This window comes from Gymnogyps californianus, chromosome 11 (assembly GCF_018139145.2).
Source record: "Gymnogyps californianus isolate 813 chromosome 11, ASM1813914v2, whole genome shotgun sequence".
Classification (NCBI taxonomy): Eukaryota; Metazoa; Chordata; class Aves; order Accipitriformes; family Cathartidae; genus Gymnogyps; species Gymnogyps californianus.
The window spans coordinates 16081542-16109521 of NC_059481.1; the positions used below are offsets into that span (position 1 = coordinate 16081542).

At 47.0% G+C, this 27980-nt stretch overlaps 1 protein-coding gene across 4 annotated transcripts in view; it reads left to right on the top strand.

The window, feature by feature from the left end:
- NTRK3 (neurotrophic receptor tyrosine kinase 3) overlaps window positions 1-27980 on the top strand; it is a 218210-nt gene that overhangs the window by 185484 nt on the left and 4746 nt on the right. The window contains exons 16-17 of one of the 4 annotated variants that reach the window (XM_050903162.1): window positions 26653-26665; window positions 27708-27731. The exons of 2 other annotated variants lie outside the window; for them this stretch is intronic. In XM_050903162.1, the coding sequence (XP_050759119.1) occupies window positions 26653-26665; window positions 27708-27731 (37 nt within the window). Of the gene's footprint in view, window positions 1-10845; window positions 10921-26652; window positions 26666-27707; window positions 27732-27980 lie in introns of all 4 variants that reach the window. One more of the 4 variants, XM_050903159.1, reaches the window with a different exon arrangement.

Here is a 27980-nt window from a genome sequence, read left to right on the forward strand (position 1 = left end):
AACATGGATGTTTAGCTTTGAGGATGATTTCTATCAGCTACCCTAAAAAGGATTGACCTATGGTCTTGATCTGATTCAGAAGGTTTTCTTTGTGTGATAGGCAGTTGCCAAGTGGAGTTACTGTGTTGGGGAGGAGGAAAAATGTGATTAGATTTCTGCTGAGACATATCACCTCTCCCAGCCCAGGGCATTGGCTTATCACTAAGTTTAATTACCAGTGAGGGAACCAATCTTCATTGTGCAGCACAAAACCCATGTTGGGAAAAGCTCTCGGTGCAGTTACTGGGCAGTGATGAGGGAAGAGAGGTGGCTACGGTCCCATGACTGCTGAAACTTCATGAAGGAGCAAGTAGGCAAGAGAAGAGCCCGGGGGAGGATGAAAAGCAGCCCATGCAACTACGCGCATTCTTGCCTGCCTCCTTTCCTTCAGCCGTGTTAGACCTAATCCAACCACAGTCAGCGTCACACCACCTGAGACAATCCCAGCTGAGTTTGTGCTCCTGCAGCACCGAGAGCTCTCTATGCAATGGGAGAATTTGCTGCTATTGACATGTGAAGGCTGGGAGGGCCCCCAAAATGTGAGAAATGAGATAATCTCCACAGGTCAGTTCGTTGTTATGGGATTTTTTGTCTTCTCTGTGGTGGTGTCCTGTAGACCTCATCCTGTCTGTGCAAAATGCTTTGCTGAGGATTGCTCCATGCTTTCTTGTGCAGTGTCATAAGGCTTTTTAGTGGACTTTTCTCTGCTAACACAAATTGCCACGCATGACCACAGCAGTAACTAGTTATCACCTGTTGACCAGAGCAAGAGCTGAGCTTCAGACCAGCACAGCCTTTTGTTCTTAGTTGATTTTCCTTTCTCTGTTTTCACTGACTTTTGGTACTTTTAAAACTCTTGATCAGTAAGTCCGTGCTCTGCATGCATGGAGACCTTTTCTCTGTTACAGTCCAAAGAAGGGTCCTAGCAAAATAAGGTTCTGATTGCCCATATTTACATTGGTGACGTGAGGGGCGGAGGGTTTACGTGACTTGCCCAAGGCCAAAGCAAGATTCGGTGGCAGAGCTGGGAAGCCCATCCAGGCCATATATTCCCCCCAGCAAGGAACAAAAGTCCAGGGGCCAAGTGTCCTTCATCCCTCCTCCAGCCACAGCCTAACCACACTCCTTCCAGCATATGAGAAGAACGCAGACAGGTTCATTTCTCAATCTCCTTCTCTAATCATTACCTTGTGGGACATGTTTACCAGGAAAGCACATGGAGCTGATCTCATTATTCACCCTTCTGGTGCACTCACGGCTATGTGACAGTCTCTGTCCTTCCCCATCCACCACTGTCTTGTACCTGTCCTCTCCCCTCCCTCTGCCTTTGCACAGCACCGCTGCATTCATTCTCTGCAAGAACTGGTGTGAGCCTTGCTGTCTCTGGACTGGGAAATCTATTTGGTTTCTATGTGGCAACCTGCATTTCCAAGTTCCCTACGAACAAGAGTAGTCAACCCTTTGAACAGAAACCTGCTTGTGACACTAATGAAGCCACATGGGGCTCATGTGAATGGACTGTATTAGACTTGACTTTAACTCTGGTAAGAAGCATTCGCTTTCTCCTGCAAACGTAGGTGAGAAAAACAATATGGCTTCACAACAGTTGTGCGTTTGTGCTCTGTCTTCCTTGTAATTTTAATTCCTAACATCCCTTGCATGAAAACTGGCTCTTCAAGGCTCCTGAGACAATCTTTTTGAGTGCACAGACCTGTCATAAAATTCACCAAGGTACCCTAAGTGAGGGCTTTTGAATGGATACAGACAGAGAACAAATGAGCTCAAGTGTGAGAACCAAACTGCTCCTGGGTCTCACCTATGGAAGGTGGAGATGTGGCTGAAGAGTTGAACTTTGAAACTCTTTGGTACTGTCCCTGGTCACATCTACAACCTGCCTGGTGAAATTCCCAAGTCTGATTCTCAGTGTTTGTGCACAGCAGCTCTCCCCTGCCGACAGCCTGCCATTCCCACCAGTAGGACCTGGAGCAGGTTCTGCTTCCAGAAGTTCTGCTTCAGGTCGTTTCTTGAAAATATTGCTTGGTGTGTCCAAGCTGCAGCCTGGGGAGAATACTGTAATTTGTCATTTTCTGGGAATACAGTGAAGGATTCCACCTCAAAGCTGACACAAAGTGACAGGTCTGGAGCTCTCTGCAAGCAGACTCACTTCAGTCTGCTGGGTCCCCGTGTTTGCTCCTGCCCAGGCCCCACAAACATGGATAACTAACTGGATATGTGAGTGTGTTCCAGGCTGAGGATTAGCTCCTAGCCATTTCCTTTCTTTCTCATTTCTAATCTTTTAAAACAAAGAACGAACACCATCTGGCTCCTGCATTTGTGGGATGCAAAAGTGCTTTAACAAAGGTGAACTGCTTAATTTCCTGTTACACTTTTGGATACAGAAAACAAACATTTGCATAACAAAAGCAGCAGAGAGGCTTGTTTCCCCTCTCTGCAAGGCTCTCCATGTTCTGCCTGAAGACAGATGCGTCCTCTTCCTTGTGCATCACAGAGGGATCCCGTCAGCTGTTGCCTTTAAACATTCTTTCAACAAGACAGGATGGAGAGAAGATCGTTGAGGAGGTGTAGGTGGTGGGGAAAGGTGAAACAGCATCTGATTAGAAAGCAGAGGAAAGTGGAGGGACTGGAGAGATGAGGAGAAGTAGCCCAGCTTCTGTGTGAAAAGTAAAGGCGGGATGCTGAAGAAGCATTTCTGTGATGTGTTGTGTAATGTGCTGTGCAATCTTTGGTGTGGGTCTCTGTGGGAAGGCAGGATGGAATATATCCATATTGGAGAGAAAAGATTTGGGCGGATTTAGTTTTTCTTGTTGTTCTCTTTAAAAAAATGTGTGAGTAGGCGATTTTTTTAGGTGTGACTCAGGACCGTGACAGCAGGTGGTGGGACGCTGCAGGTCAGGGACATTATGCCTCAGCCAAGCTGAGTGTGGCATGGAGACTGCAGCAAATCAGGCACACAGTGCCTGCCCAGTGCTGCCCGGGGAGCTGGAGGCTGTCACAATGGCTGGCAGGGGGTTGTCCAGAGCTGGGGGCATCACCGGGGCTGGGCTTAGGACCCCCAGCTGCTCTTTCACCCAGCAGAATGAGATTTGATTGCTCCCAGAGCTCTTCTGTGGCTCTGAACTCACCTGTGCTCCAGTAAAATCCAGATCATTTTCCTTTTGTCCCCCAAAATGCATAACTCAATTCCAAAATAAAATCATGTGGCAGCTTCCCAGGGAAAGGGCAGTATTTCTTCATTCTTAGAAGAGAACACAGTCTTAAATCGTAGTCAACAGTCCCTAATAACTTCCAAGGTAATGTCCTGACCTGGGTGGGACATCAGCAGTGAAGACACATGTCAAGTAGAGGAAGGATTTATGTAGGCATTAAACCTCATTAAGACATTCCTCTGTCCAAATCTCCTATGTCTTACCCTTCTGGCATCCTGCCCCAAATCCTGGGCTGGGCTTGAAACCTCTTGGGGATTTAGCTCCATCCTTTCCCAGAGGTCTATCCTGAGTGTTCTCCTGGTCACAGTTCACCATGCAGAGGACACCTGCTTGTCAAAAAAAAGACATATGCAGGATTTGCAAAGGGCTCTGAAAATACGTTTCTATTTCTAGCTACACAGAGCTAAACATAATAACAAGAAATGCTCCCTGTTTCTGTGTCCTTACCACTCTGGAGCATTGTTTGGGTTTGGGAGAGACAAGGTTTGCAGGAAGAAGTAATATCTTTTAATAGAACATACGATATTGTTGGAGGGGGGAAAAAAGAATGAATTTTAGATACACAAGCCCTCTCTGAGCTCTTTTTTTTTTTTCCCCCCAGTAGTATCAGTAAGTTTAATAAAAGATTGATATCTCTTCCTATGAACCTTGGCTCTCACATGCTTAGACCATCAGAACCAAAACATTTCTGCTATGACTTTGGCCTTAGGTCAGTGTTCTTTAAAAAGTCTAGGATCCCTCTGGCAGATGCCTCCTCCTCTGAAGCATGAAGATTTACTGTGTAAACATTTTCTTTCTTCTCTTTCTTTAAAATGGCTAGCAAAAACCCCATATTCTTGATAATTTTCAGTACTCATTGTTAGGTTGCTTTCTGATGACCATCTCCCATCTAGATCATCTCTTACTTCAGTTCTTCTGCTCTAGAGTTCAAAATTGTTTTCTTTCTCCTGGGTACAGTCAGTTATTTTTTCAGTGAAGTTTCCATGCAAGTAATAGATTACTGAGGTTTAGCAGCTGCCTGGGTCGTGCTCCTTTGGAGGCTCATTCAGCATGGTAGATAAGACTAATAGACAAGCCTTACATTGAAAGTAGATTTAGTCTGACCCACACTCTCCTAGATAGAGGGTCCCTAAATGATCACACCATCATTGAATGGTGCTCTGTTCCCACCAGCTCTGAACTCTCTGCAGAGGTTTAGCTGTACCCTCCCGCCAGCATTTTTTTGTGCATCCTTGCCAGGGCCCCTTAATGCCCGTGTGTATCCTTCAGCTGTACAACACCCGCTTTTGTGTCCCCTGATGCTCTCTTTGTTGCTTTGCTGTCCATCTCATGCAGCGTGTTTACAGCATGGGAGATCAATCCTAGCAGAGGGAAACTGCTGCCCAGCCCTGTTAGCACCAGGAAGGAGCCATGCGACGAGTGTGCGAGGGCTCTGCATCATCACCTACGAAGGGGAATACCAACAGGCAGAGGGGAGGAAAATCCCTCTGAATTTCTATCTATCTGGGATATGGTGCTGACTCACTTTGCGGGCAGAAAAAAGCTGCCACTCTCAGGTTTTACAGTAGACCTGGTGTACACTGGCAGGAGTAGCCAGCTCTGGACAGAGAGCGAGCCAGGCTGGGTGCACCCAAACAGTGTGCTCAGGCTCCGCTTCCATGCCAATGGGTGGGGGAAAGCAAATTCAATCCCTGGCCATGCTGTTGTGTGGGATCTTAGGTAGATGGTACAATGTGTGTGCGCCACGTTCAGCTTCCAACATCAGGACCATTTCCAGCACCTAAATGCTGTGCAGATGCTAAGCAGCTGAGCATTACCTTGTGTCTCTTCTACCCCTTCTCTGAGGTGAAAAATATAATGTACTACTCTCTCTCCATCCTTTCTGCTTGGGTGTTGGGAAGGTTTCATATCTGTGAATATATGTTCCACTAAGGAAAGGACTTAGAAGTGAAAAGTGCTTTAATTTTCTCCTGTACTAAGTGGGATCCTGGAGAACATGTCTTGCTTTGTCATATCTACATAAGTAAGGGCAAAAAAGTCTCATAGTGACCTGGAGATGTGACCTGGAGACCCCTAGTACTGATACAGATGGGCCAGCCAGGCAGAGCCATAGTCTTGCTATGTGCAGGAGCCCGTGTCTGCTGTTGAAAGTATTACATGCCCTTCTCAGCATCTGTTTACCCCATGTGTCCCATCACCCCAACCCCTGATTTGTTATTTCTTTCCTTGTTTTCATTGCCATCATTCCCCCTAGATTACGCCTGTATGTCCCATGAGATGTGGACTGCTCATGCCATGGTGCCTCACAACTGCCCTGACTGGTGGTTCGGGGGCAAAAGAACCAATTTTCCCCTAACTTGCAGTAGGGCTGGAAACAGGGGAGGTGAGGGAACCACTCAATGTGGGTGCATGGTTAAGTGTCTCTGTGCCTGTCCTGGTGTGTTCTGCGTGCAGGAAAAGTCAGTGTGATATTGAACGTGCTGGTCTTTGATATCTCTGTGGCTCCTATAAAAACCTCTGCAAATTGAATTCGCGGCACAGTTCCTTATCTCCTGAAAGGAAGATGTAACAGCATCATCTTGTGTTTTAGCCAGACATTTTTCCTCAACACTTCCCCATTTCTACACTGAGGGAAAAACAAATGTTGTCTTTTTTTTTTTTCCCCCCTCTTCCTCCTGTTTGAAACATTAAGAGCCCTTCACACAAAGCAGGTCAAGTGCAGAAGAATTAATTGGGGAAATTAGGTTGTGTTTATTTCTGGCATTTTCTCAGAAATGGTAATTGCGCTAATTCTCCACCCTGCCAAGACCTCCACCCACTCCCTGTTTCCCCCCGCCCCTTTTCTTCACTGTCTACCTGTCTTTCTCCTGCTTGAGTTGCTGTTTTCATGCTGTTGCCATTTATTTCATTTCAGTAATGAGAGGGATGTGGCAGGTGAAGAGCTCTCACAATCTGGTGACATCTTCTTTGAAGAACAGACACAAAAGAGCAGTAAACTCTAAAAAATATAAACTCCCTGCTATGGTACTTGACCTCCACGGTCACCTCTTCTCCTGCTCGGGATACGTTGCTGCTGCATTGCAAGTCATTTGGCTCAGATTTTTTGTTTAATATAGTCTCAATATTCACCCAAACACTGACCTCCATCCTTAACCCCACTATTGTTCCCCCTAAACCACCCAAACCCTCACACAGTTACTGAGAGCTAATCAAACTTACGATCTTTCAATCAAAGCTCAGCCCCATTCCCAGGCATTTGAATTGAGGCTTTTGCTTTCTCCCAACCATTGGACTGAGCTCCAGAGAGCTGGGAGTTCAAAGCCTTTCAGTTTAGCTTCCTGATGGTTTTTAACTCCTGATCTCCCATTTGTGGAGGTCACAGATGTAGGCAAATAGGGAGGAATCGTTTGTTGTTCAGTATTTGCTGACCTAAAACACCTGGTGATGTACATGGCAGGTTCAGATCCAATGGAGATGCTACAGTGGGTAGTAAAGTGGTGGGACTCCTTGTCTCAGGAGATGGTAGGTGCCAACAGCTGAGATGGGTTGAAAAAGCAGTTGAACAGAATTGTAAAAGGAAAGTAATTTATCAGGGGCTATCAGACATAAAATACCTCCCCTGTTTCAGGAAATGTCTGTGCCACTGATTATTGAGGACTGGAAGATATTGTGGGACATATGCTGTGGGCTCTTCTGTTTCCATACTCTCCCCTATGCAGCAGGACCCCCTCCCTCTTGACTGAGGTCAGGGTCCCAGCTGACTGGACTTTGGCTGCTCTTAAAAGCTGTGCAGGCTGACCTCTGCTTTCCTGGGAGCTGGGGAGAGTACTGGGAGTAACCACTCAAGTGCTGGACCCAGGTGAGGGGTAGTGACACCATCCCCAGGAAGTCAGAGATTCAGTTCAGTTCAGAAAGCTGGGATTGTTTCTCAGCGTCGCCAAACTACCCAAGCCTGTTCACCTCTGCTGTGAAAATTTGAGACAGCAAGTTTCCTGCAGGGATTTCAGGAACCTTTTCCTTCAAAGCAATTCCCTTCCCGTAAAACTTAACTAGGGAGGACAGGACTCTTCCATTTTCAGTGTTCCCTGGGTGCAGCCAACAGATGCAGACAGGCAAAAGAAGCTACTTGTGATCCCCACCCATCCTTGAGTAGTTTTTCCCCACCCTTGACTGTGAAACTGTTTTTTTCCCCTGTTCTAATTTGTATTGTCCAAGTCTGGTTCCCAACCATCTGCTAGAGGCTGCCTGCATGCAATGTGCTCCTTTCCTCCCGCTGTCCGCACTCTGAACATCCCGTTAGCCTGAAAGCTGTGAGATACATGGAAAAGAGCATAGTGCCTAGTTTTGAGCCAGAGAGACTCTCCCATGGTGGAGATCCATCCAAAACATGTTCCTCTGTGGTGTCACCAGAAACAAGGAAGCATTTTGTACAGGGCAGGCCAGAGAAGCTGCTGGTTCCTGGGTTTTACCAAGGTGGCCTGATTTAAGCTGTAGCTAGAGCAGAAGAAGCTGGAGAACCATATGCCAGCGAGCTTCATTACTCTAGCCCCAGATGGACCAGAAACAGTGTGTGTGCTCCTGAGCATACGGAAATGAATCGTTCATGCTTTGGAAGGAGCACTGCCGCTTACAATCGAGGGAGACTTGGATGTGTAAAACCCTCCCCTCTCACCTTATCTAGGTTGTTGGACCCATTTCCCCACTGCATCCCAGCTGGCCAGTGGCCTCCTCCTGCCTTCCCACCTGCAGGACCATGATCTCAGCTCTCCTTTACCATGGGGACAGCCATGAGATCACACATCGGTGGGGAAATGTGGGGAGCATCCCCAAACCTCAGTATGATCAGCAAAAGAACTGGAGGCAGAGGAGTTATAAGCCAGTTTAGTGGGAGCATGGATAAATTATGCCTTGCTTCAAGACAAACTGAAGACCTCCCTAGAAAAATTAAGATGCAAATATCTTCATCATCCTCCTTAATTAAGATATTTGCATGGAAAGAAACCATTGCCTTTCTTTTTTCCTCCTGATTCCTGCACGGTCAGAGTTTCTGCAGGCTTTCCCCTCCTGATCCCCCTCTGTTTCACAGTCCTGCCTCTCTCACAGCCACAGTGAGCTCCTTCTCCACGCCAGCTGGATGGAGAAAGCCCCTATTTGCAAGCAGCTGTCTTTAATACACAGAGCTGTTTAGGGCTAGGCTGTCAAAGACAGCATGTTCAATGTACAATCAAGGGGCAACGATGCACAAAATTGCACACACACACAAAACAGGAATCTTTTCTCGGTGTGTGTTGAGCTTTGAACGCTTAAGTGATTCCACCTCTCTCTTCCCCATCCAATTATCTGGGCAACACATGATAAGATTGCTAAAGGAATTAGTGAGGGAAATCTTTACGCTGCCTAATCAATATTGTTCTGCTCAGTACAAGGCATCTCCCCCTCTCTGGCCTCAGTCGTGTTCTCATTTGCCCTCTGAAAACACAAGATCACCTTCTCACTATTTGGACTGTGGTGACCAAGAGGGAAAACAGCAGCATGTCTGTTGAAAATGTTTGTAGTTACAGAGTTTCTTCCTTGCATTAAAAAAAAAAAAAAAAAGTAATACAGCCCTGCCAAAACCATGTTTCAGGGTTTTAGAGAGGCTTGCTGTGCAGGCCAGAAAGACCTTTTGTCTCTTTCAGTTGTATGGCCTTACAGAAATGGCCAGCAACCTTACAAGCAAAGACACTGGATGATAATTTTTCTGAGCATCACTGAGGCAAGACGCCAGATTTTATGGGCCACTAGACTGATCCAATATAGCAAATCCTGTGTTCCACTGTGGATTCTGAGACCAAATTATCAATTAATGTGAAGCATTAAAAAACCCAAATCCCTTTTAGTTCCCTGCAGTCATTAGTGACAAGATACAATATCTATAGCTCAAATGCTTTGCCAGCATCCCCTGGCAGTAAGGCAGGAACTCCATTCCTGTTTTTTCCAATACATACAAGGAAAACATATGAGATCAGTGGTTTTTACAGTCAGATTCGGCTGCCTCTTCATATTTACTTAGATGGAGGAATAAATCAGGTTTGGGTTACTCTCTGGGTTAGTTATTTGTTATTGGAATAAATGCATGGTAATAGATCTGACAGAGGAAGATGTTTCTCTTTCAGCTCTGTGTTTGAGGTAGAATTTGCTTTGTTCTGCACTATATTATATTGATGGTTTTTTTCCACTGCTGGATGACTTCATTTGCTCTGCTTCTTTCCAATGTCCATACCTCTGCCACAGCTGGCTTTAGGATGTGGCTTTATGCAATAGATCTCTCTTTTCTTTTTCCCTACATGTAACATTGTAATGCAGAGGCAATTTAAACAACCATCATGAAACAATTTTCTAAACCTTTCCCCCACCCATTTCCTACCTCAACTTTTTGGGAAAGGAGGTGAGTCAGTCATTCACGGGGCAATTCCCCAAGTAGAATGAGCTGTCTTCTACATTTAGCAGCTCAATTTTCACCTCTGGTGCGGGGTGGGAAGGCGCCCAGGGTGATGACTAGCTGGACACACCCTGAGGTCGTATTTTTGGTATTCCCCAGGCAGCTGTCAGCCTGAGCTCCTAAGTAGCACAGCCAGAAGTCTCCCCCCTAAAACCACCATGCTCACCAACTGCCCTTTCGTCTTGGGATTTTCTCTCCTTTTTGTCCCGGTGGGAACACGAACACCTTACTAGAAAGTCAGCGGACCTTACGCTTGTCATTCGCTCTTAATTTGCACACTGAGATCCCTATCCCTTCTCCTCCCTCCCGTTCCTCAAATCTTTCCTACTTTTCATACATGGGAAAATGTAGTGCTGTATTTTCTGCTCCATCATTTCGCTTCCCTTGTCCCCTCCTAAGGTTCAGTTTTGCAAGCGCTGGCAGGTTTGTGGGTGATCAGAAGCTGTGGGATGAGGTTTTTTCTTTCTCCCCAAACCTGAGACAGTACTGATGGGACAAAGACTTTTGGGGAAGTGTAGGGTGATGTACCAGCTGCTTCACTGGGACATTTGGCCAGTGATGCCCTTACCTCTGGCTAACCCGAGCTTGCTTGAGTAAAGACATCAGGCCTGGGTCTTGTTATGCTGGCAGAGGCAGATGGGTCCCTGCACTGTGCCCAGGAGGGCTGGCAATGGGTAAGGAGCAGGATTCTTGAGTACCACATACAGAGGAACCACTCAAGCCTCCTAAAACTTGTCTGGAAAGGGACTCTGTGTCCCCGAAGGGATGTGGCTTCACAGTCCAAGGAGGAGTTTCAGGAGGCCGAGCCCCCCTTGACTCTTGCCCAGCTTGCCTTCCCTCTGCACTGGTGCAGGTGATGGTGTGGGGTGCAAGGTGGTGGTGACCAGGGCCAGAGGGTCTCACCTGCCCCATGCCCTTGCAGCAAGGGTTGCGCAGTGTTGGGATGTTGCAGCCAGTGAAAGACGTACGGTTCGGTTAAAGACATACCCTTTCCCTTCTTGTCCCCTTGCTTCATCCCCCCCATCCCTCCCTCCCTCTCTCACCCTTCCCTTCTCTTTTGTTTGTCTCCTTCCCTTGTTTTCACCCATTCACTGTCAGGAAGGGCCGTGTCCGAAGGGCCAGTTCAGCGCAGCGTGGCAGCGACAGAGACTGGCACCGCCGGCAGCTGCAACAGTGAGTGGATCTCGACCCCTGGGGCAGCTGGAAGCGGGGGACTGGTGCTGCTTGAGCATGAAATGACACGTGGGGTTGAGCGGCTTTGGGACTAGGTCGGGTCTACTGCATTTGGCAGCGAAAGGGCTCTTGTGTGTGATGGGAACTGCACATGTTTCTACTATAGCAACTCTCTGGGGCTTGTCTGTATGGTGAGATAATATGGATGAATGCAAAAGTCCTGAGTGCAATCTTCCTCCGTGGGTGTTCAGGCTGTGTCTGCACTAGTGGACAGCGTGGGCCGTCCTCTGGCTCTGATAGCAGAGGGCACAGCATGGTTTGTCTCTGTGCAGCTAAACTACTCTGCGCCTCCAAGCAGGGAGGCATTTGCACTGCTCACTGGGGACTGTCCCTGACTTGTGTTGTCCTCTCAACAGTTTGGATGCTGTCAAATTGGCATGGACTAAAACAGACCATTTGAACACTTGGACCATCACGTGCCAACCCTGACACCTTTTTTTTGCTAGTCTAGACACAGCCTCGGTGTCTGACCGGTTGGGTGCTTGCAGCTGAGATTGAGTGGATGTCAACTGTCACTGCCCCACTGCTGCTCCCATCCCTTGCCCGGAGGAGCGGCAGTGAGGGATTGGTGTGGGTTTGATGCTCTGACAGGGCAAAGGAGTTTGGGTTTGCCAAGGTGGTGGCTGACGGGAGCCGTGTGAGCCAACTGAGGGCTGGTAGCACCTCTGTTCGCCCTGCCCTCCCTCCCACAGAGGTGAGCCATCATCCCGTTGTGCTCGCTGCATGCTGGAGCCTCTGTGTAGGGATGCTCAGCCCAGTGGGTTCCCAGCTGTCACAGCATCCCAGAAGCCACTGCCAGCAAGCTGCAAAGCTGCTGGAGGTGAGCTGCAGAAGCCTGTGAGAGGGGCAAACGTTGAACTTGATTGTCCTGTGCGGCTTTGCTGCTGGCACACAAGGAAGTGCTCTGTTGATCCAGAAAGTTGGGGAACCTTTGCTTGAGTCTGTTTTGGAAGTGGATCGAGCTAATCCACCCAAAGACACTGTCTGTGCAGAACAGTTATGACCCCTCATAAGTTAAGACAGGAAAGTGATGGCTTCCACACTTTATTTCTCAATAGCTTCCCTGTGCCAGCAAGCCCAGAGAGATGGGCATAAATATTTGCAAAGTAGCTGTGACTGGGACAAATTGCCAGGGTCCAGTTACCCAGACTTCCCTGTGACCTTGCTAGGGGAGGTGTATGCTCCTGGCCAGGAGATGAAGGACTAGCTGTCCCATCGCCCAGCCTCCTCCCAGCGTCACCACCACTCCTCCTACCCCGGCAGCGATGGGGATTAAGCGAATGCCTACGCGGTGTTAAGCAGCTGAGTGGATCTCACAAAGCCCTCCTGGGATCCCTGCCGGAGCAGGGTTCTGGCAGTTCCTGACTGTTGCCAGAATCACACGGGAGTGTGAGTTTAGATATCGCTGGTTTTACAGGGAATATGTCAGCGGATAAGAAGACGTGCCACCAAAAGGTGATTTTGTTACGTTTATGCCTTTCTGAGCCAAAATTGAATTGCAGGGTGTGGATGGGAATTTAGTTTTAAGCACTGATGTAATTTTGTATCCTCAGCCCTGAAGGCAGTTTTTAAAAAATTATATTCCCCTGTGCCCTGACACTATTTTTTTGCCTTTCAATTATGTCCTTATGACAGAACAAATACTGGGGTTGACCTTTGCAATGTGACATAATAATATGTGACTTCTTTATAGCTCTTTTCATCCCAAATGCTTGGCACACTATGAATCTGATCCTGCAACTGCCTGCCACTGGGCTTAGCACTCACTGCTCCAAGCAATCCCTGGGGAAGCCAGAGGAGCACTCACACATAGAAGTGCTATACCTGGTATTATTTGCAGGCTCAGGCCCTGGAGAAATGTAGCACATGTCTGTGAATAGCCACATTTTGGAGAGAGAAAGCCTTATCCTCTCATTTATGATTTTTATTCACTATCAGAGTGCCATGCCCAGCACTAATATGACAGCCTCCTCTTGGCTAAAATGTCATGGCAGGTAATGCTTGAGTCATATTTGTAGCGATCATCTACAACCCTGTTGCTTCTTTTTATTATTTTTTTCCCAGCCCTGAAAGCATGCTAATTAACAAACTCCCTCAGCTTATCCTGCACCATTTGATCCTGCAGAAATCACAGCGTTTTATCTTATTGGCAAGTAGGAATTAAAGAATTAAAACTACTCAGGGGGAAAAAGGAACATAACCTCTTTCCCTGTGCATCCCTTCTGAAACAATCTTGCACTGTGCCCTCAGAAACCCCAAGCTCAGCCCCCTTGGGTTGACAGAGGATGGGAATCCCAGACCAGTGAATGCTTGGGCTGAAAAATACTTTCTGCTCTGCTATTCCTGTTGTGAAAGGGAGAGCCCAGTTAGGTGCATGGAGAAGAAGAGTCCAGCAGAGATCCCAGCCTTGGACTGGGTGCAAGTCCCTTCCATGCTACCATTGTCCTCTGCCACCATAGGAAATTCAGTTAGTCCTTCTGTGCCTCAGTTTCCCGTTGTTAAAAGGTGATCCCTCCTCATCTTCACCGAGGAGATTCACACGAAAAAAAGATTGCAAGGGGGACAGTCATTATGGTGTTGGGAGACGGGTAAGTACCTTAGAAACACATAGGGAACCTGTGAGCTCAGACATTTGTGGTACTGGTTCAAGGAGAGCGATTTTTTGAAGCCCTTAGTAGTTGGAAAATGCAAAGAGGGAAGCAGGTAGGATCCTTGCGCCCACTTCTGTTTGGTATGTTCAGGATGGGCAGAACCAGGAGAGAGACCTGCTCCACCTTCTTGGTGATGGGAAGTGGTTAAATCTGGGGACGGAGACCCACTAACCATCAGCAGGTATCTACATGCTTTGCCGTTGTTTGCCATCAGTAGAGCACTGCATCCCCCCCCGCCCTTAAAAAATAAATTCATTAGGAGTAGAGAGGGCTGGAAGGGATTCCCTGGATCATCAAATCCAATCCCCCATTGCATCAATCACATCAGATTTATTCTTTTCATAATCAAGCACCACTATTAAATGTGCTCCTAAGGGAAGACAGTCCCAGAATCTCATTGCTTTATCTCGTAGATGCTTCTGATTTCCAGTCTATGCTTAGTCATGGCCCGTTTGTTAAACAGCAGGTACCTGGCACAGAAGCAAGAAATTTAACACAGTTTTCTTAAAATAACCACCCAGAAATCCTATCCACAAAAAAATGCTGAGGTTGCAAAAGGGAATGTGCAAGGTCAGGTAATGATAATGGGCAGGCCCGAGCTCACACTTGCCTCTGCCTTGTAGTACAGACTTCACATAATCACCTGCCGTTAATCTTGTATGATCCGGTTGAGGTACAAGGCAAAAGTACTCACAGAACAAAGGAACTTCTTTGCTATTCTTCTCCATAATATTCATTGTGTAACCCTCTGTCTCTTTCGCCAGGTATAACTAACGCTGAGCTAAACATTTGCCTATTTTTCCCTTTCTTGGCAGGCTTTTCCATGCCATTTATTTCTTTACTGTACAAGCCATTACCTGCACAGCATCTTTGAGAAGTCAGTGAGTTGCGTTGCCCCATTTTACAGGTTAGGAAACGAAGCACAGAGCTATATCAGCCATATCAACCCGTAGAGCTGCAAGGGCAACTTTCCTCCTCCAAAATGCCCCTGCTTTATTCAGTGCAGTCTTATTCACTCCAAACCATGCAATTGCCACCCAGCCAGAGGAAAGGGGCTGGTGCAGCAGTCTGCCTTGTGGCACAGTGTGTGTTGCATGCCATGGAAATGATAGGATGCTCTAGACCCGTGACTTGCTTCCTTTACAGTCTTCTCCGGTTAGTTAATCAGAGTGCACAATGAATGGGCAGGGGCGAGAAATAGGTGAGTACAGGCTGAAGCGCAAAAACTCTGTGTTACCCATGAGTTGTGGCCCAGCCCATAGAGGGCAATGGCACATGGAGTCGTATATGCTTAGATCGGGTCACTGCTGTGCAGCATAACTAGAGTGACTAAGGAGGAGGACTCACTTGCCAAAAACAGGTTTGCAACTAGGACGCCACAATTCCATGTTTGCTTATTTAACTTGGCAGGTATTCAAGTGTAACAGGCACGGAGAGGAGGTGTCAGAGCTGATCTCAGCACCAGCATGTGGGATTTTGAATTTCTATTTCAGTGCTCCTGTTTGGAAAAGAAATGCACTCAGAACCCCCCCTTCCTTTTTTTTTAAGCACTATTTAAATGTCATAATGATCGTACAGTGCCCACCTTAATTTTCCTAACAAATTAAAATATTTTATTAGTCTATAATCTGAAAATCATTACTGTGGTTACTATAAAAACCCAAAGCTCTCCAGAGGGAACGATGTCAGCGGGTCTAAAATGTATGCAAATATATTTCATTGCCATAAAGGTACCAGGGGTCAGACAGGCAGCCCCCAGCCCCAGGGTGACAGGCTGTTAGCGTGGGAGGGAACGAAGTGCATCTCACAGTGGGGACGGAGAAAGTGGATCTCTTGGCTGGTTTTCCTGGAGTTTTGCAGGGTGAATGCCTGGGGCTGTGCCTGGCTGGTTTGGATGGTTTCAGAGGAAAGCGTTGGTGCTGTTCCCATGCACCTCCCTCGCGGTGAGGGTAAGAAAGCGCTCCAGACAGCTCACCCCCATCATGGATGAGCCGCTCTGAACCTCTGGCCCCATCCTGCTAACACAGGCAGAGCCGGTGCCTGTTCCCCTCAGGCATCCACGTACCCCTCGTGCCCCCTTCCTCCTGCAGATGACTCTGGATGTGTCCCTCCGAATAAGCGATGCCTGACACAGGCAGGCAGGAGACAGCCACATCCAGCTCTGAGAAAGCAGCCCATACCTGCTGCCCCAGGCAGCTGGCACCCGGAGAGGCTGGGTGACAAAGTAGCCCATGCTTTGGCCAGGTGACAGCAGACACTCCCAGAGCGGTGGCTCCTGAGCTGGTCCTGTGCCCCACACAGAGCCGGTGGGCTTCTGCTGGTTACTCCTCACTGGGTTGGGCAAGTGTCAAATGGTTCAAAGATTAATCACCATTTAACTGGCTGTATTTCCATCTCTGCAGAAGGCTGCAGTGGAAAAGACGGAAGTACTGGGATAATTTACCCTGTTATTACACAGCAGATTACCCTGTACTTACAAGGTCACCAGTTACCATGTAATTAGACCTCCAACACAGGGAAGTCCACGATAGATCTCCAAACCACTCTTCTTCCCGGTGTCAGAGAAGCAGAGGGATGGCAGCAAAGTGCAGCCTGAAACCTCATTAGGTGCGTTTAAAGCTGTTAAATAGTTTATAATTCAAGCTGGGGGAGGTGCAATGAGAGGGCAGCAAGGCCACCTGTACCTGCCAGTGAGAGGGAGGAAAAAAAACCAGAGCAGTTTGTCTAGGAAATGCGGGAAAGCCAAAACAGAAAGGAGGGCTTTGAGGGAGGGAGCTACGTGTGCCAGGCGGCTGGGGGCTGAACGGCAGCAATGGCTGCTGCTCTTCAAGCTTCATCAGGGAGAGCTTTGCCAGTGGTGGAGGAGTCTGCTGAGCCTCAGAGCTGCACGGCCGCTGGGTCCTGCCCCATGGGATGGCGTCCACAGGGCCATGTGGGATGCCGCAGCAGGGATGCCCCGTGGGTCAGAACAAGGGGTGGGCAGCAGGACACCCTGCCCGTGCCTGCTGCCTCCCTGCCTCTTGCTCCAGATTGCTATCCTCCATTTTTCACACACATCCAAATAAAACACCTACCCACGGAGCATTTTGAAGAATGACAAATAACTTGGATTATCAAGCACAAATTCTAGTAGCAGCTCATCACACCTCTCAGGTGGCTAATAAAGCACCGAGCCAGTTCTGATCAATATACAGCAAGTATCGCTGTAAAGTGAGATTGTGCCCACCCCAGGCCATGTTGCATTTTGTCTTTATAAACCCTGTCCTCTTTGAACCAAGCACAGTCCCTTGTGAAGTGGCAGCTCCCCAGCAAGCTTGTGGCTTGCAGTGTGCCAGTGGAACAAATGCTCTTCTGAAGCCATCCATGTAAAGAACCCAAGTCAAAGAGCAACGTGTGTGTCTCTACAGCAATCATTATTTTAAATACTCTTCTATTACACAGCCGCATGTCCCTGACTCAGTCCCACAAAGACTATCCGTAAGGTCAACAGCTTCTGGAGAGGTGCAGCAGAAACAAAGACAGTGTGAAGCAATTGATTCCTGAGGATAGAAAGAGCTATACGTAAATAGTTTGTCTAAGGAATGACCAGAGTGGGGAGTGTCCTGGTTTCAGCTGGGATAGAGTTAATTTTCTTCTTAGTAGCTGGTACAGTGCTGTGTTTTGGATTTAGTGTGAGAATAATGTTGATAACACACTGATGTTTTAGTTGTTGCTAAGTAGCGCTTATCTTAAGCCAAGGATTTTTCAGTTTCCCATGCTCTGCCAGCAAGCAGGTGTGCAAGAAGCTGGGAGGGAGCACGGCCAGGACAGCTGACCCGAACAGGCCAAAGGGGTATTCCATGCCATGGAACGTCATGCTCAGTATATAAACAGGGGGGAGTTGGCCGGGGGGGGCGGATCGCTACTCGGGCATCGGTCAGCGGGTGGTGAGCAATTGCATTGTGCATCACTTGTCTTTTCTTGGGTGTTATTTCTCTTTTTTTTTGTCATATTCCTTTTCATCATTATTATTATTATTATTATTATTATTATTGTATTTTTTATTATTAGTTAGTATTACATTTATTTTACTTTAGTTATTAAACTGTTCTTATCTTAACCTACTAGTTTTACCTTTTTTTTTTCCCCTGATCCTCCTCCCCATCCCACTGGGAGAGGGGAGGGGGGAGTGGCTGCGTGGTGCTTAGTTGCTGGCTGGGGTCAAACCATGACAGGAGATATGCTACCTGATTGCAAATATTTACAAAGTTGTGAGCTTGAAGGTTAGAAAACATTGAGAGAAGTATATAGAAGTTAGCACAGGGATAATGCGGTGAGAATGAGGCTGGGGAAAATCAGTGTGGCAGGCAGGAAATTTCCATCATGTAGGCAAGATTTGCTTGTGATTTCCTGAGGGAGGCTGTGGGTTGTCCCCTGGGCTATATGGATTGGCACCCATCAATACCTTAGCAAATCCTTTAGGGCCCTCTCTCACAAAGGAAAGATGGCAGAATGAAATTTAATAGGGTTTTTTTTCAGCTCTACTCTTTGGGTTGTAAAGCTGTTTCCTACGCAGACATGCATGTCATTGCCTGTGCATGCTGCATACACGTACCTAACGCTCTTGGACTAGAGCGGCTTATCCAGAGGCAGTGAAACCAGCCAAGGCTTTAAGCCCAGCATTTGTAGTCACGTTTCTCCTTGAAGTAAATGCTCCAGCAATGACATAATTGAGGACTGTCCTGTCTGCTCAGCATATGTCTGCAGGGGGCATTCATCCTATCAGACACTGCAGAACATCATTAGCAGTTTCTTTAAACTCACTTTCTCCTTCCGTCCTTCCTCTTGTGGCTAACCCTAATGGAGAGCTGGTGGCTAGAGACTCCTCTAGGAAAACTTGCCCAGTTCGGAGAGCTGACCATATAGAAGCAGTCCTATATTACGGCAAAACCAGTCAGATGTGTCCTACCGGGTGCTGGGTTTGTGAAATAGTCCCAGCGGGGCTCACTGGGGTGGAGCGGCTGGCTGGCTGCAGGAAGGGGAGCAGAAGGCAACTAGCAATATCTGCGATGGCCACTTAGTGCTCGAGGGCTCTAATGGCGTCTGGGAACCAGGTTCCTGTGTTTGTGGGTTTGCTTATTTATTTACGCTCCTGGCTAAATAAAGTAGGGAGGAAGAATTTTAACACAGTGGTTAAAATGCATAGGACTCCAGCAACTCTGTCCTACTCAAGGGCATCTGGAAAACTTGATAAAGAATGGAGGAAACTTCAATGCACGGAAAGTCTCAGGTGGAAAAATAGAGTAGAAGAGGATGCAATGCTTGATTCCTTCAAATTTAGCTTGTTTTCCAGCAGAATCCCGCAGCCAAACCCCAGCCTCACCTTCTGCACGTGCCACCATTTTGGCTATCGCTGGTTTTAGTTCTGCCACTTCCCAGTGCTGCTGCTGCTCCCCCATCGCAGCTGTGCTCAGGTGGGTGCAGTCGCTCTCTTCTCCTGTGCCCGTCCCTCTTTGGCTGTTGTCACCATCTGCAGCCTCTCCTCCTGCGTGCCACACCACCTTTTGACAGGGATGCTTCAGGCAGGCTTGGGAAGAGCGTGTCCAGGGCAACCTCCCCTATTTTAGGTCTCAGGAAATTTAGCCATCAGCATCATATATTCAATGTGTCTCTACAGTGGCCTAACTCATGGAGGGGCGGGGGTTGGGGTTTGCCTCTGCCGTGAAATGCAGCTCTCCATTCAGCAGTGCTGGAGCTGGCACAGCTTTCCCACCGGCACTGATTAGTTTAATCACATCATTAGTAGGTGTGACACTGCAGCCTCCAATGATGAGTTCTTTATTTTAACACAGCTTGCAACGTGTTTGTCTGAGATGCCATCTGTGCCTGCACTGCCTTCATTAGGAGAGAAAGTGTATGCATCTTCTGAAGTTGTTCTATATTTCTGTGATGTTTTCCTGCTGAGAAACCACTGTTCAACTAGAGGGTGAGAACTCGTACCTGAAGGAAAGCACCATCACCCAAAACGCTTGAACAGGCCAAATAATAAACCATTAGGAAGCACACCATTGGGAACCATCCTCAATTGGCCTACAGGAAACTGGCTAGAAGGAACAATCCAGCTATTTTATTGCTGAAAGTTTTTGATCTTGGTAAAGCACTAAGGCCCCATTCCCTAATCTAAAGTACTGTAAGTTTTCAGGAAAGCAAGGAACAGGTTTCTATTTTAAAAAGACTTTCGATTTTCGTACCTCCATACCATGATTGCGCATAAAAGTCTCTGGTTTGCCTGCCCAGTTTTTAGATACAAAAGATACTATTAAGATTTGTGGGCGCAGATCTGAGCGTCTAACCTTCCCCCTTAAAAACTCCATACTCAGCTATATATTTCTATAGACGCCCCTTGATGAACCAACAGGCAGCATGCTCACAGTGTTTCACTGCTACTTAACAAGAGTCACAAATGACAAACCAGGCAGGAGCTGCCAGATCACGGTCCAGTTGCACGAAAAGAAACGGACTGGTTCTATAGGGAGTTCCCATACCCTGCGTTGTATTAAATTTCTGTCTGTATGCTGCCGGGCCTATGCTCAGTGAATCTGACATTAACAAGAAAGAGATTTCCAAACAATCTAGCCTAATGAATTTTGAATATTATTATGATTAATGCCAAGGCAGTTGAACTGATTATCCAGCATCCAGAAGTTAAGTAATGGAGCCTTATCTAAATCATGTATAGTCGTCAGTCAGGAATGGCTCTGGCTGCAGACAAAGACAGAGCATTATTGGTTACCCAGAGGGGAGTCACTGTCAGGACAGAGAGAGGGACGATGGAAGGGGAGATTATGAGATACCAATCTGAAAGCATTTTAGCATAAAGTGATCGCACATGCAAGTGCTTTATTGGTCCTATTTCCTAAGCTGCATTTCTCAGGCCATTTTGAGACTTTGCTTTTATATCGCCAGGTTAAGATTTATTGGGCAAATCTTCCTACTTTCCAAAGCCAGAAACTGAGCTGATTTTCATTCTCTGCGTCGCCAAAAGAGCGGAACCCTGATGGACGCATTTCTTGCATCATGATGGTTTAACCTAGCCTCTATCTGATTAGCTTTTGAGCTATTAAACACTTCTTGTAGTATTACCAGCTCACTGCAAAATGATAATGCAGATCAGTCATGGACAATTTCTGTTGGCACATGCAGTCTTTGCAGACTACAGATCCCCTTTGAAGCTGGAACCAGCCGGCAGCTGTGCTGTTTCATGGGTATTGCACGTCTCTGAGCAGGCCTGTCCTAAAAAAGTGTGATGCGGTGCAAGGGTCTCCAGCCTGGTGGAGACAAATTGGTAAATGCATACAGTGCCTGACAAACTATCTGATGGCTGTAGTTTGAATAGGTTTAGTGGCCTTCCCAGCCTCTGCTGTTATCTGGGCAGTGACCAGGAGAAAGATGGCTTAGTTGGTAGCTTTTGAATAGCCCAGATACAGTGCCCATGTTGTGGCTGTGGTGCAGAAGACCGCAGAGGCCACCATCTGCATGCACCCCTCTGCACAGCTGCCCAGTGCCAACCCACAGCCGACAGTGGGACTCCTGGGAAGCCACTGGGTCTCCCACCAGTGAATCTTTCCCCAGTGCTATCACTTTCCTCCACTGTCTGAGATCCTAGTGTGGGGTCTTGTTGTTCTGGGCCACAAGAAGCTTCAGTAGGTGGCCCAGGGGATCACCTCTCCTTCGTCTGGGAAGGCTCTAGCAGCAACTGTTAGGACAGCAGTTTAGGACTTGCTAGGACCTGGTGGTGGCCTCACTGACCTCTTCACTAGGTGCTTTGCAAACTACAGCTGCTCTGCTCCCATGCCTCCCCAGCTGAATGAGGCATGGCTGGGGTTTCTCACAGTTTATGTCCCGGTGTTGGAGCTCATGGCTTTTGGAGCATTTATTTATGTGAAAATGAGAAACTGACCTTTGTTCCTCTGCAGGCTGGTTGTGCAGCCCTTTCCTAGCAGTGGGTGCTGCTGCTTTGAGTTCTGGGAAGAAAAGGGGAGGGCTGAACTGTGGTAAGGAGCACACCAAATAGATTATTGGCAAACATAATTAAAAATATATGTGCGATTACTCCTCTGTTTCCCTTTTCTTAACCATCCTCTGCATTACCTCTGGCATTTTTAGATGGCAGATAATATAACTGAGAGGACTCTTGGGTACAGGCAGCTCTTAGAGCAGCAGTGATTTATCTCAGGCTGTTTTGAGGTAGCAGAATTTACCTCTAGCTACAGCCACCCCTCCATGTCTACCCCCCCTCATTTGCATAAGTAATTGGCAGCTTGTTAATGGCTCATTAAGAATGCTGAAAACCGTGGGATTAAAACACACTCAGTGGAGCAGAGATGAGGGGAAGGGGGAGAGAGGCCGCTGTCCCTGCTTGCAAATTACACTGCTTGATTCAACGTGATTCAGAATTACAGGTCATAAAGCAACTAGATTGTTAAATGAAGTAAGGAAAAACAATGTCAATGGCAGGCTTTATTTTTAGACTCATGTTTAAACACAGTATGTGCATCTGGGGGGAACAAACAGTCCCTTGCCAAACAGTCCTACTGACAGCAGGAAGGTCTCACCCCCTTCTCACTTTTGCATTAACCCTGCCTGGTCAGTCTTTCCTGCTCCTGAGCAAGTCCATCTGGCTCCTTACATCACCTCACAACAGGGACATTTGGTTCCTTTCCCCATGCTCTCTCTGGGTAAAAGTCCAACCCTTTCCCCTCTGGCAGCAGGCGACCTGCATCTCCCCTGCTTTGGGCAAGGCTGGGATACCCAGTGCAGCTGCATGCAAGTAGGAGAAACAGCTACAGGTTGCTTTGTGCGTTCTGTAAAACTCCAAAACCCCTCTGTGATCCCTTGCAAATTGCTGTGAGATGTCTCCAGTCACTGGCATGCAAGGGAGCAGGCAGCAAGCCCCAAGCTGCTGCACTGCCACAGCCTGCAACGGAAGAGATGGTTGGTGTAGAAAGTGAGGATTAGGAGAGGATCAGATGTGCCATTCCCAGAAAGTGGAGCATACACATGCAGAGTGCTGCATGGTGAGGACACAATAAGTCAAGTAAGCCAAAATGTTTGGCGGAAGCTTTTTGTTGTTTGCTGACTGTTTTTAAGCTCATGTTCAGCACTATGACAGCAGCAGCAGCAGAGGCACAAGACCTGAAGGCAAGGACAGGGCTATGCTGAGAGTTTGCAGAGATGGCTTCTGAATCACTTAGAAGAGGCTCGGCCTGGAGGCTGGTATGGCCATAACGCATGATGCCTTTCAGTCAGGAGAACACCTTGGGGATTTTTTGAGGCCAGAGTAATTCCGGCAATGGCGCAGTCTCAGATATAGCTAGCGCCTTTCTTTCTGGATAAGCTGAAAGGAAATTACAGATAAAGTACTTGGGAATCACATCCAGTCACAACTTGCAGTTAAATTCAGCTACCTCTGATGTAAACTACTTGGATACTTAAAAGCCTAGTAAGGTGACAGTTAAAACTATGAAGTGTGGGACAGCTAATGTTAAGCAAAGCTCAGCTCTGTCTGGCATGTCAGAGTTAATCCCTCTGCTTTGCGAAAGGTGCCCAGGAATCTGTCAGGACTCACACAGGCAAGATACGGGCACATCTGATAGGGAAACCTCTCCCAGTGCTGCTGGATCCAGCACTGAAGGCAGGGAAGGAGTGTCTCCTGGATCCCCAGCCATGAGCACGTACTGCCCTTTGCCTCACCCCTGAGAAGCCACCTTCTCATGCCCTAACCTGATCTGACAAACTTCAGCTCACAAAGGCGTGATCTACAGCAGTTTTGTTTGTTGTTTGTTTTTCTCCAAGAGCTCAACTTAGCCAAACAGAGAAGCTTTTCCTGCTTCTTGCCTGCATTGCTTTTTTTTGCCCTTGTGTGCTCTCGAGTGACTCAGCCACCTGTGGCTCTTACTCATACAAGGCTGTCCAGAACTGCTGAATAACACATCCTGCCTGCAGCAGGAGTCAATGATGTGTCCTGATGGGGACATACATCTGGCTGCTGGGGGAAGGTTCAGAGCTAAGTATCTTCCAGGGATCACCCAGCTCCTAGAGCTGAGGTCTAAAGGACATATGTTCTGGTGCAGCCCAGCCTGGGATGACAGCCAGGTCTGCAATTAAAGATCCCAGGTCATCCCTACCTACAGTAATCAGAGAATGTGTGTCTTATCACTAGGTCGAGTGGATTGAGTGTTGAGTGGATTTTCCTGGAGAGAAATGGTGCCAAGGTCTCCACTACTGCTACGTGATTCTGTACAAACTCAAATGTCTCAGCTTCCTGCACAAAAAAGGGAAGTTCAAATAATGCTGCACCATATGAAGACACCTACAGTGGTTCTTGTGACTTTCCCAAGGCAGGAGCAGGAGCAGAGCCTCCCTGAAGTATGCCAGGAACAGGAAGAAAGCTGTCAAATGACCTTAGAAAGCAAATGTCAAATGACCAAGGAAAACAAAAGCACTGATTTATTTTTTATTTTATTTCAAAGTTGGGAAGGAAACTGTACAAAAAGGGAAATAAAACACAGCCTTAGAGTCTGCCAGAGACCAAACTCCATTCTTAGCTGAGATCCATGAAGCAACCTTCAGCTGCGAGCACGGAGGGGATGGCTCAGTAGCTCCCCTCTGAACGCTACTTTGGGCTACAGCCCTGGAGCTAGTATGTGAGCCAGGAGGGGGAAAACAGGGCTGCCCACCAAAAGCTGCCTTTAACATGTTAATCTCAATTCCCACCAGTCCAAAGTTCTCATGAGGGTTTTTCAGCCCTACTCTGGTTTTGATTTCCATGGTATCTCTGTTAGTGGCCCAAACTGCGGATATATTGCACAGTCTTTGCTGAACACTGCTGCTCCGCTACCTGCTGCTGTACTGTTGAACTCATTGGGAATAACATGTCATCTTTTCCCTTCCTAATCAGCTGGATGTCATTCAGAAAGCTGGGACAAGGAGAATTTTTTCCCCAGACACCAGCTTTCCTTGATAGCAGACAAACCTCAAGCCTTATAATACTACTTGTACATAGCACTTATATAGCTTTACATCGTCAAAGTGCTGTACTAGCATTAAGTAATTATCTCTCTCCCTAATGGCCATTAATGCCGGCCTTTCACGAACCTGCCTCTGCTCCCTGAGGTTCATATCTAATACAGCAATAAGCTGCTCAAAGGGAGTGGCTGGTTATCTTGCAAGTCTATGGGCTTGGATGTGTAATGAGGCTTCAGAGCAGAGGCCAGGTGCCCTGGAGTACCAGAAACATGTGGCTGTAGACAAGGTCATGCACTTGGGAGTATCCATTAGAAAAAAATGGAAATGGAGTAGGTGATACTGCGATCTTGAAATGGAGACAGAAGAAGGAAACTTTGGCTGCTTAGAGGATATGCACTGATTGCTCTGTTTATTACCAGGATAGTACTGTAAACTGAAAGAGCAAAGCAGTGGGAATAACATGTCGATGTGGGCATGAGGAATTGATCTAGAGAGAGAAAGTTAGAGAGCTAAAAATGTCAAACAAAGCTAGACAGCCATGGCAATGGGATAAAGAGGCCAGTCTGCAGGCCTATGAAGCATTAAAATAACAAGGAGAAAGGGCGAGCTTGGCAGCATCACAGGATTTAAAGAGAGGAACAGAAGAGGATTTACTTGCCTTATTTGCTTGAAAGCAAATCCCTCTTCCAGGTTGTGGAGTGTCCCCAGGGAAGATGTTGCAATGCCACTGTTCGAGGACATTTCACCCTTAGGGGCCTTTAGAAGATGAACCTGCATGATGGCTGGGCTCCCCCATCCCTGGCTCCCAAGGGAAATGGAGGAAGATGGGGTGGGAAGATGACATGACTGTTTTAGAAAAGACTTAGAAGTAGCATGCTCCTGACAAGCATCAGTCCTGCATGGTCACTTATTTCTGAAACCTGCCAGGCCCAGCTCTGAGCGAACAGAGGCTTGACTGAAACAAACTTCCAGCTTCTCTCTAAAGACACAATAACGATTCTTTCCAAACTCAAGGACATGCCATGTAAACTGGCTTTGCAAAAGAAAAAAACAGCATCTTTTTTTTTTAGCCTGATTTAATAGCATAATTTTGCTTTTATGCTTCTGGCAATGGCTGGTCCTGTAAAAGAAGTACGTAGCCGTGGGAATCACATGCAAATCTACAGTGGCATAACACAGATCACAGCCACGACATGTTATGCAAAGGATTTCTGTCACCCTGGACACACTCTGCTTCCTATGGCATCAGTAGCACAATCCCTCTGTGCTCAGCTCTAAATCGTTTTGCTACCTCAGCAAATAACAGGGTGCGGCTGACCGCAGACCAGGAAGACTTGACTTAGTGTTCACTTACTATACAGCTTCAGAGCAGGGCCTTTCCCTGCCTTCCTGCATCTGTTTTCTCATCTGTGAAATGGGAATTTTAATCCTAATCAGTTTGCGAGGGAAGCAGTAAGGGATAGTCAAAGGCGATGCTTTAAAAAGTAATAGTCAGCCTTATGTGCTAGGCTAGACATTGGAGTGGTTTTATGGTACAGTTTAATTGATGCCTGTTCTGCTTATAGCTAGCTAGTAAGTGCAAGACTTAACATTTGCTCTCAAAAATGTGGCATCTTATTTGAGATGCAAAGAATACCTCTGCAAAGAATACCTTCTTATCTATGAGCATAGCTGAGCCATATTTTGGGATCCACACATTTCTGGGCACTGCTTGGGGGTATTTTTCCCCCAAAATTTGATTATTAATTATTACCAGATTAATTTTTAGTAAAAGATATGTCTCACATGACATACAGGGCTGGAAGGAATGCTTTGACAGTCCCTGGACTCCACCATATGAGCTAAGCCAAGACTGTGTCGTCACATCCTTGGGACGACTGTTGACTGTGTATGTCACTTTACTGGCAGTTCTTCACCAGGATGTGTCTAAAGGAGACCAAAGACCTCGACTTTATTTTAGCTTATTAGAACTGAGATGCGACTACTGGCTTTTCTGCTCTGCTTTCAGGGCCAGATCCCCAAGTGGTGTAAATCAGGGCACTTCCATTCAAGCAATACTGCTGTAATACTGTTTGTCTAAGCTGAGGACCTGGTTCATAGGTTATGAACTGCTGTAAGACCTGTTCGAAAGGGAGTTATCTGTGCTCAATACATTGTACTACCTGTAATCTCAAATGATCCTGCAAAATTCAGGATATTGCAAATGTAGAGAGCTTTGCAATAAGTAATCATTTTGAGAGTGCTGGAAAACGGAAGAGTTAGTGCTACTTAAAGGACAATAAAATAAGCATTAGCACAAAACAGTTTTTGCAACAATCAAGTTTGATGTATGTCCTGTTCTGTTGACAAAATTTCCTCAGAGCTCTTCACAAGAAGGGAAAGCAACTTGTAAAAGCTGGGAATGCAGGAAAGAGCTAAAATTGCAGCCAGAGTTTCAAAAGAACAAACAAAGAAAAGCATATTTCCATTTCCATTACAGGACAACATTCTTGGGAGTTCAGAGCAGTGAGCTGAGAACACACCAGCCACAACAGGAGGTGTAGAGCTGCAAAGAGCTTTTTATCTTCATGCATCGCAGGTCTGAGCACCTCTGCAGTTAGGAAAGAAAGATGTTCCTGAGACTTTTAAAACTCCTTCTCTTTTTTGAGGCAGGATCTCTTTCAGAGTTATAAAAAGGGTCTGGTCTGCAGACCTCTGAGTACAACACTGCAAGCCCGAGTCCAAATTCTGTCAAACCCCAGAGAAGTCTGACTCGCACTCTCCGTGCAGAAAGCCTGCTAAGCATCATACCCATTTCACACCCTATTCCAACACACCTCCCCAGCACTATCCCTCTTGCTTCCAAGTAGTGTGTCTCTGTACTGACCCTTCCCCACGCTAGTTCTGCTTTAATCAGGCAAAGAAACCTGTGGTAGCTTGGGAAAACTGGCAGCTCAGAGGAGAGCTTTTGTTTGTACAAGAAACGTTTTCATCCAAGCGAGCACAACCATCTCATTATTTTGAATAGCCACACATATGCTGGAAACCTAGATACCAGATACCTTCTCCCCTGATCCTTCATAGGACCAGAGAGATTTCTGCCTGTTTGATTCAGTTGCAGTGCTACAAAGTTATTAGCACTTGCTTTTTTGGTGTCCGTAATAAGACAAGCAGTTTTCCAAGTAGCGCCACAAAAGCGCTGTTTCTCATCACCACTAAAACCTCAGACACTTTACCCTCAGCAGAAACGAGTGCTGGAGACTTGCAGCCATACTGCTTCCAGCACCGGCTGGTCTTATCAATTAGCTATTTCCCCACAGATGGTGCTTCTTATGTAGAAGGACAGAACAGAGAAAAACTTGT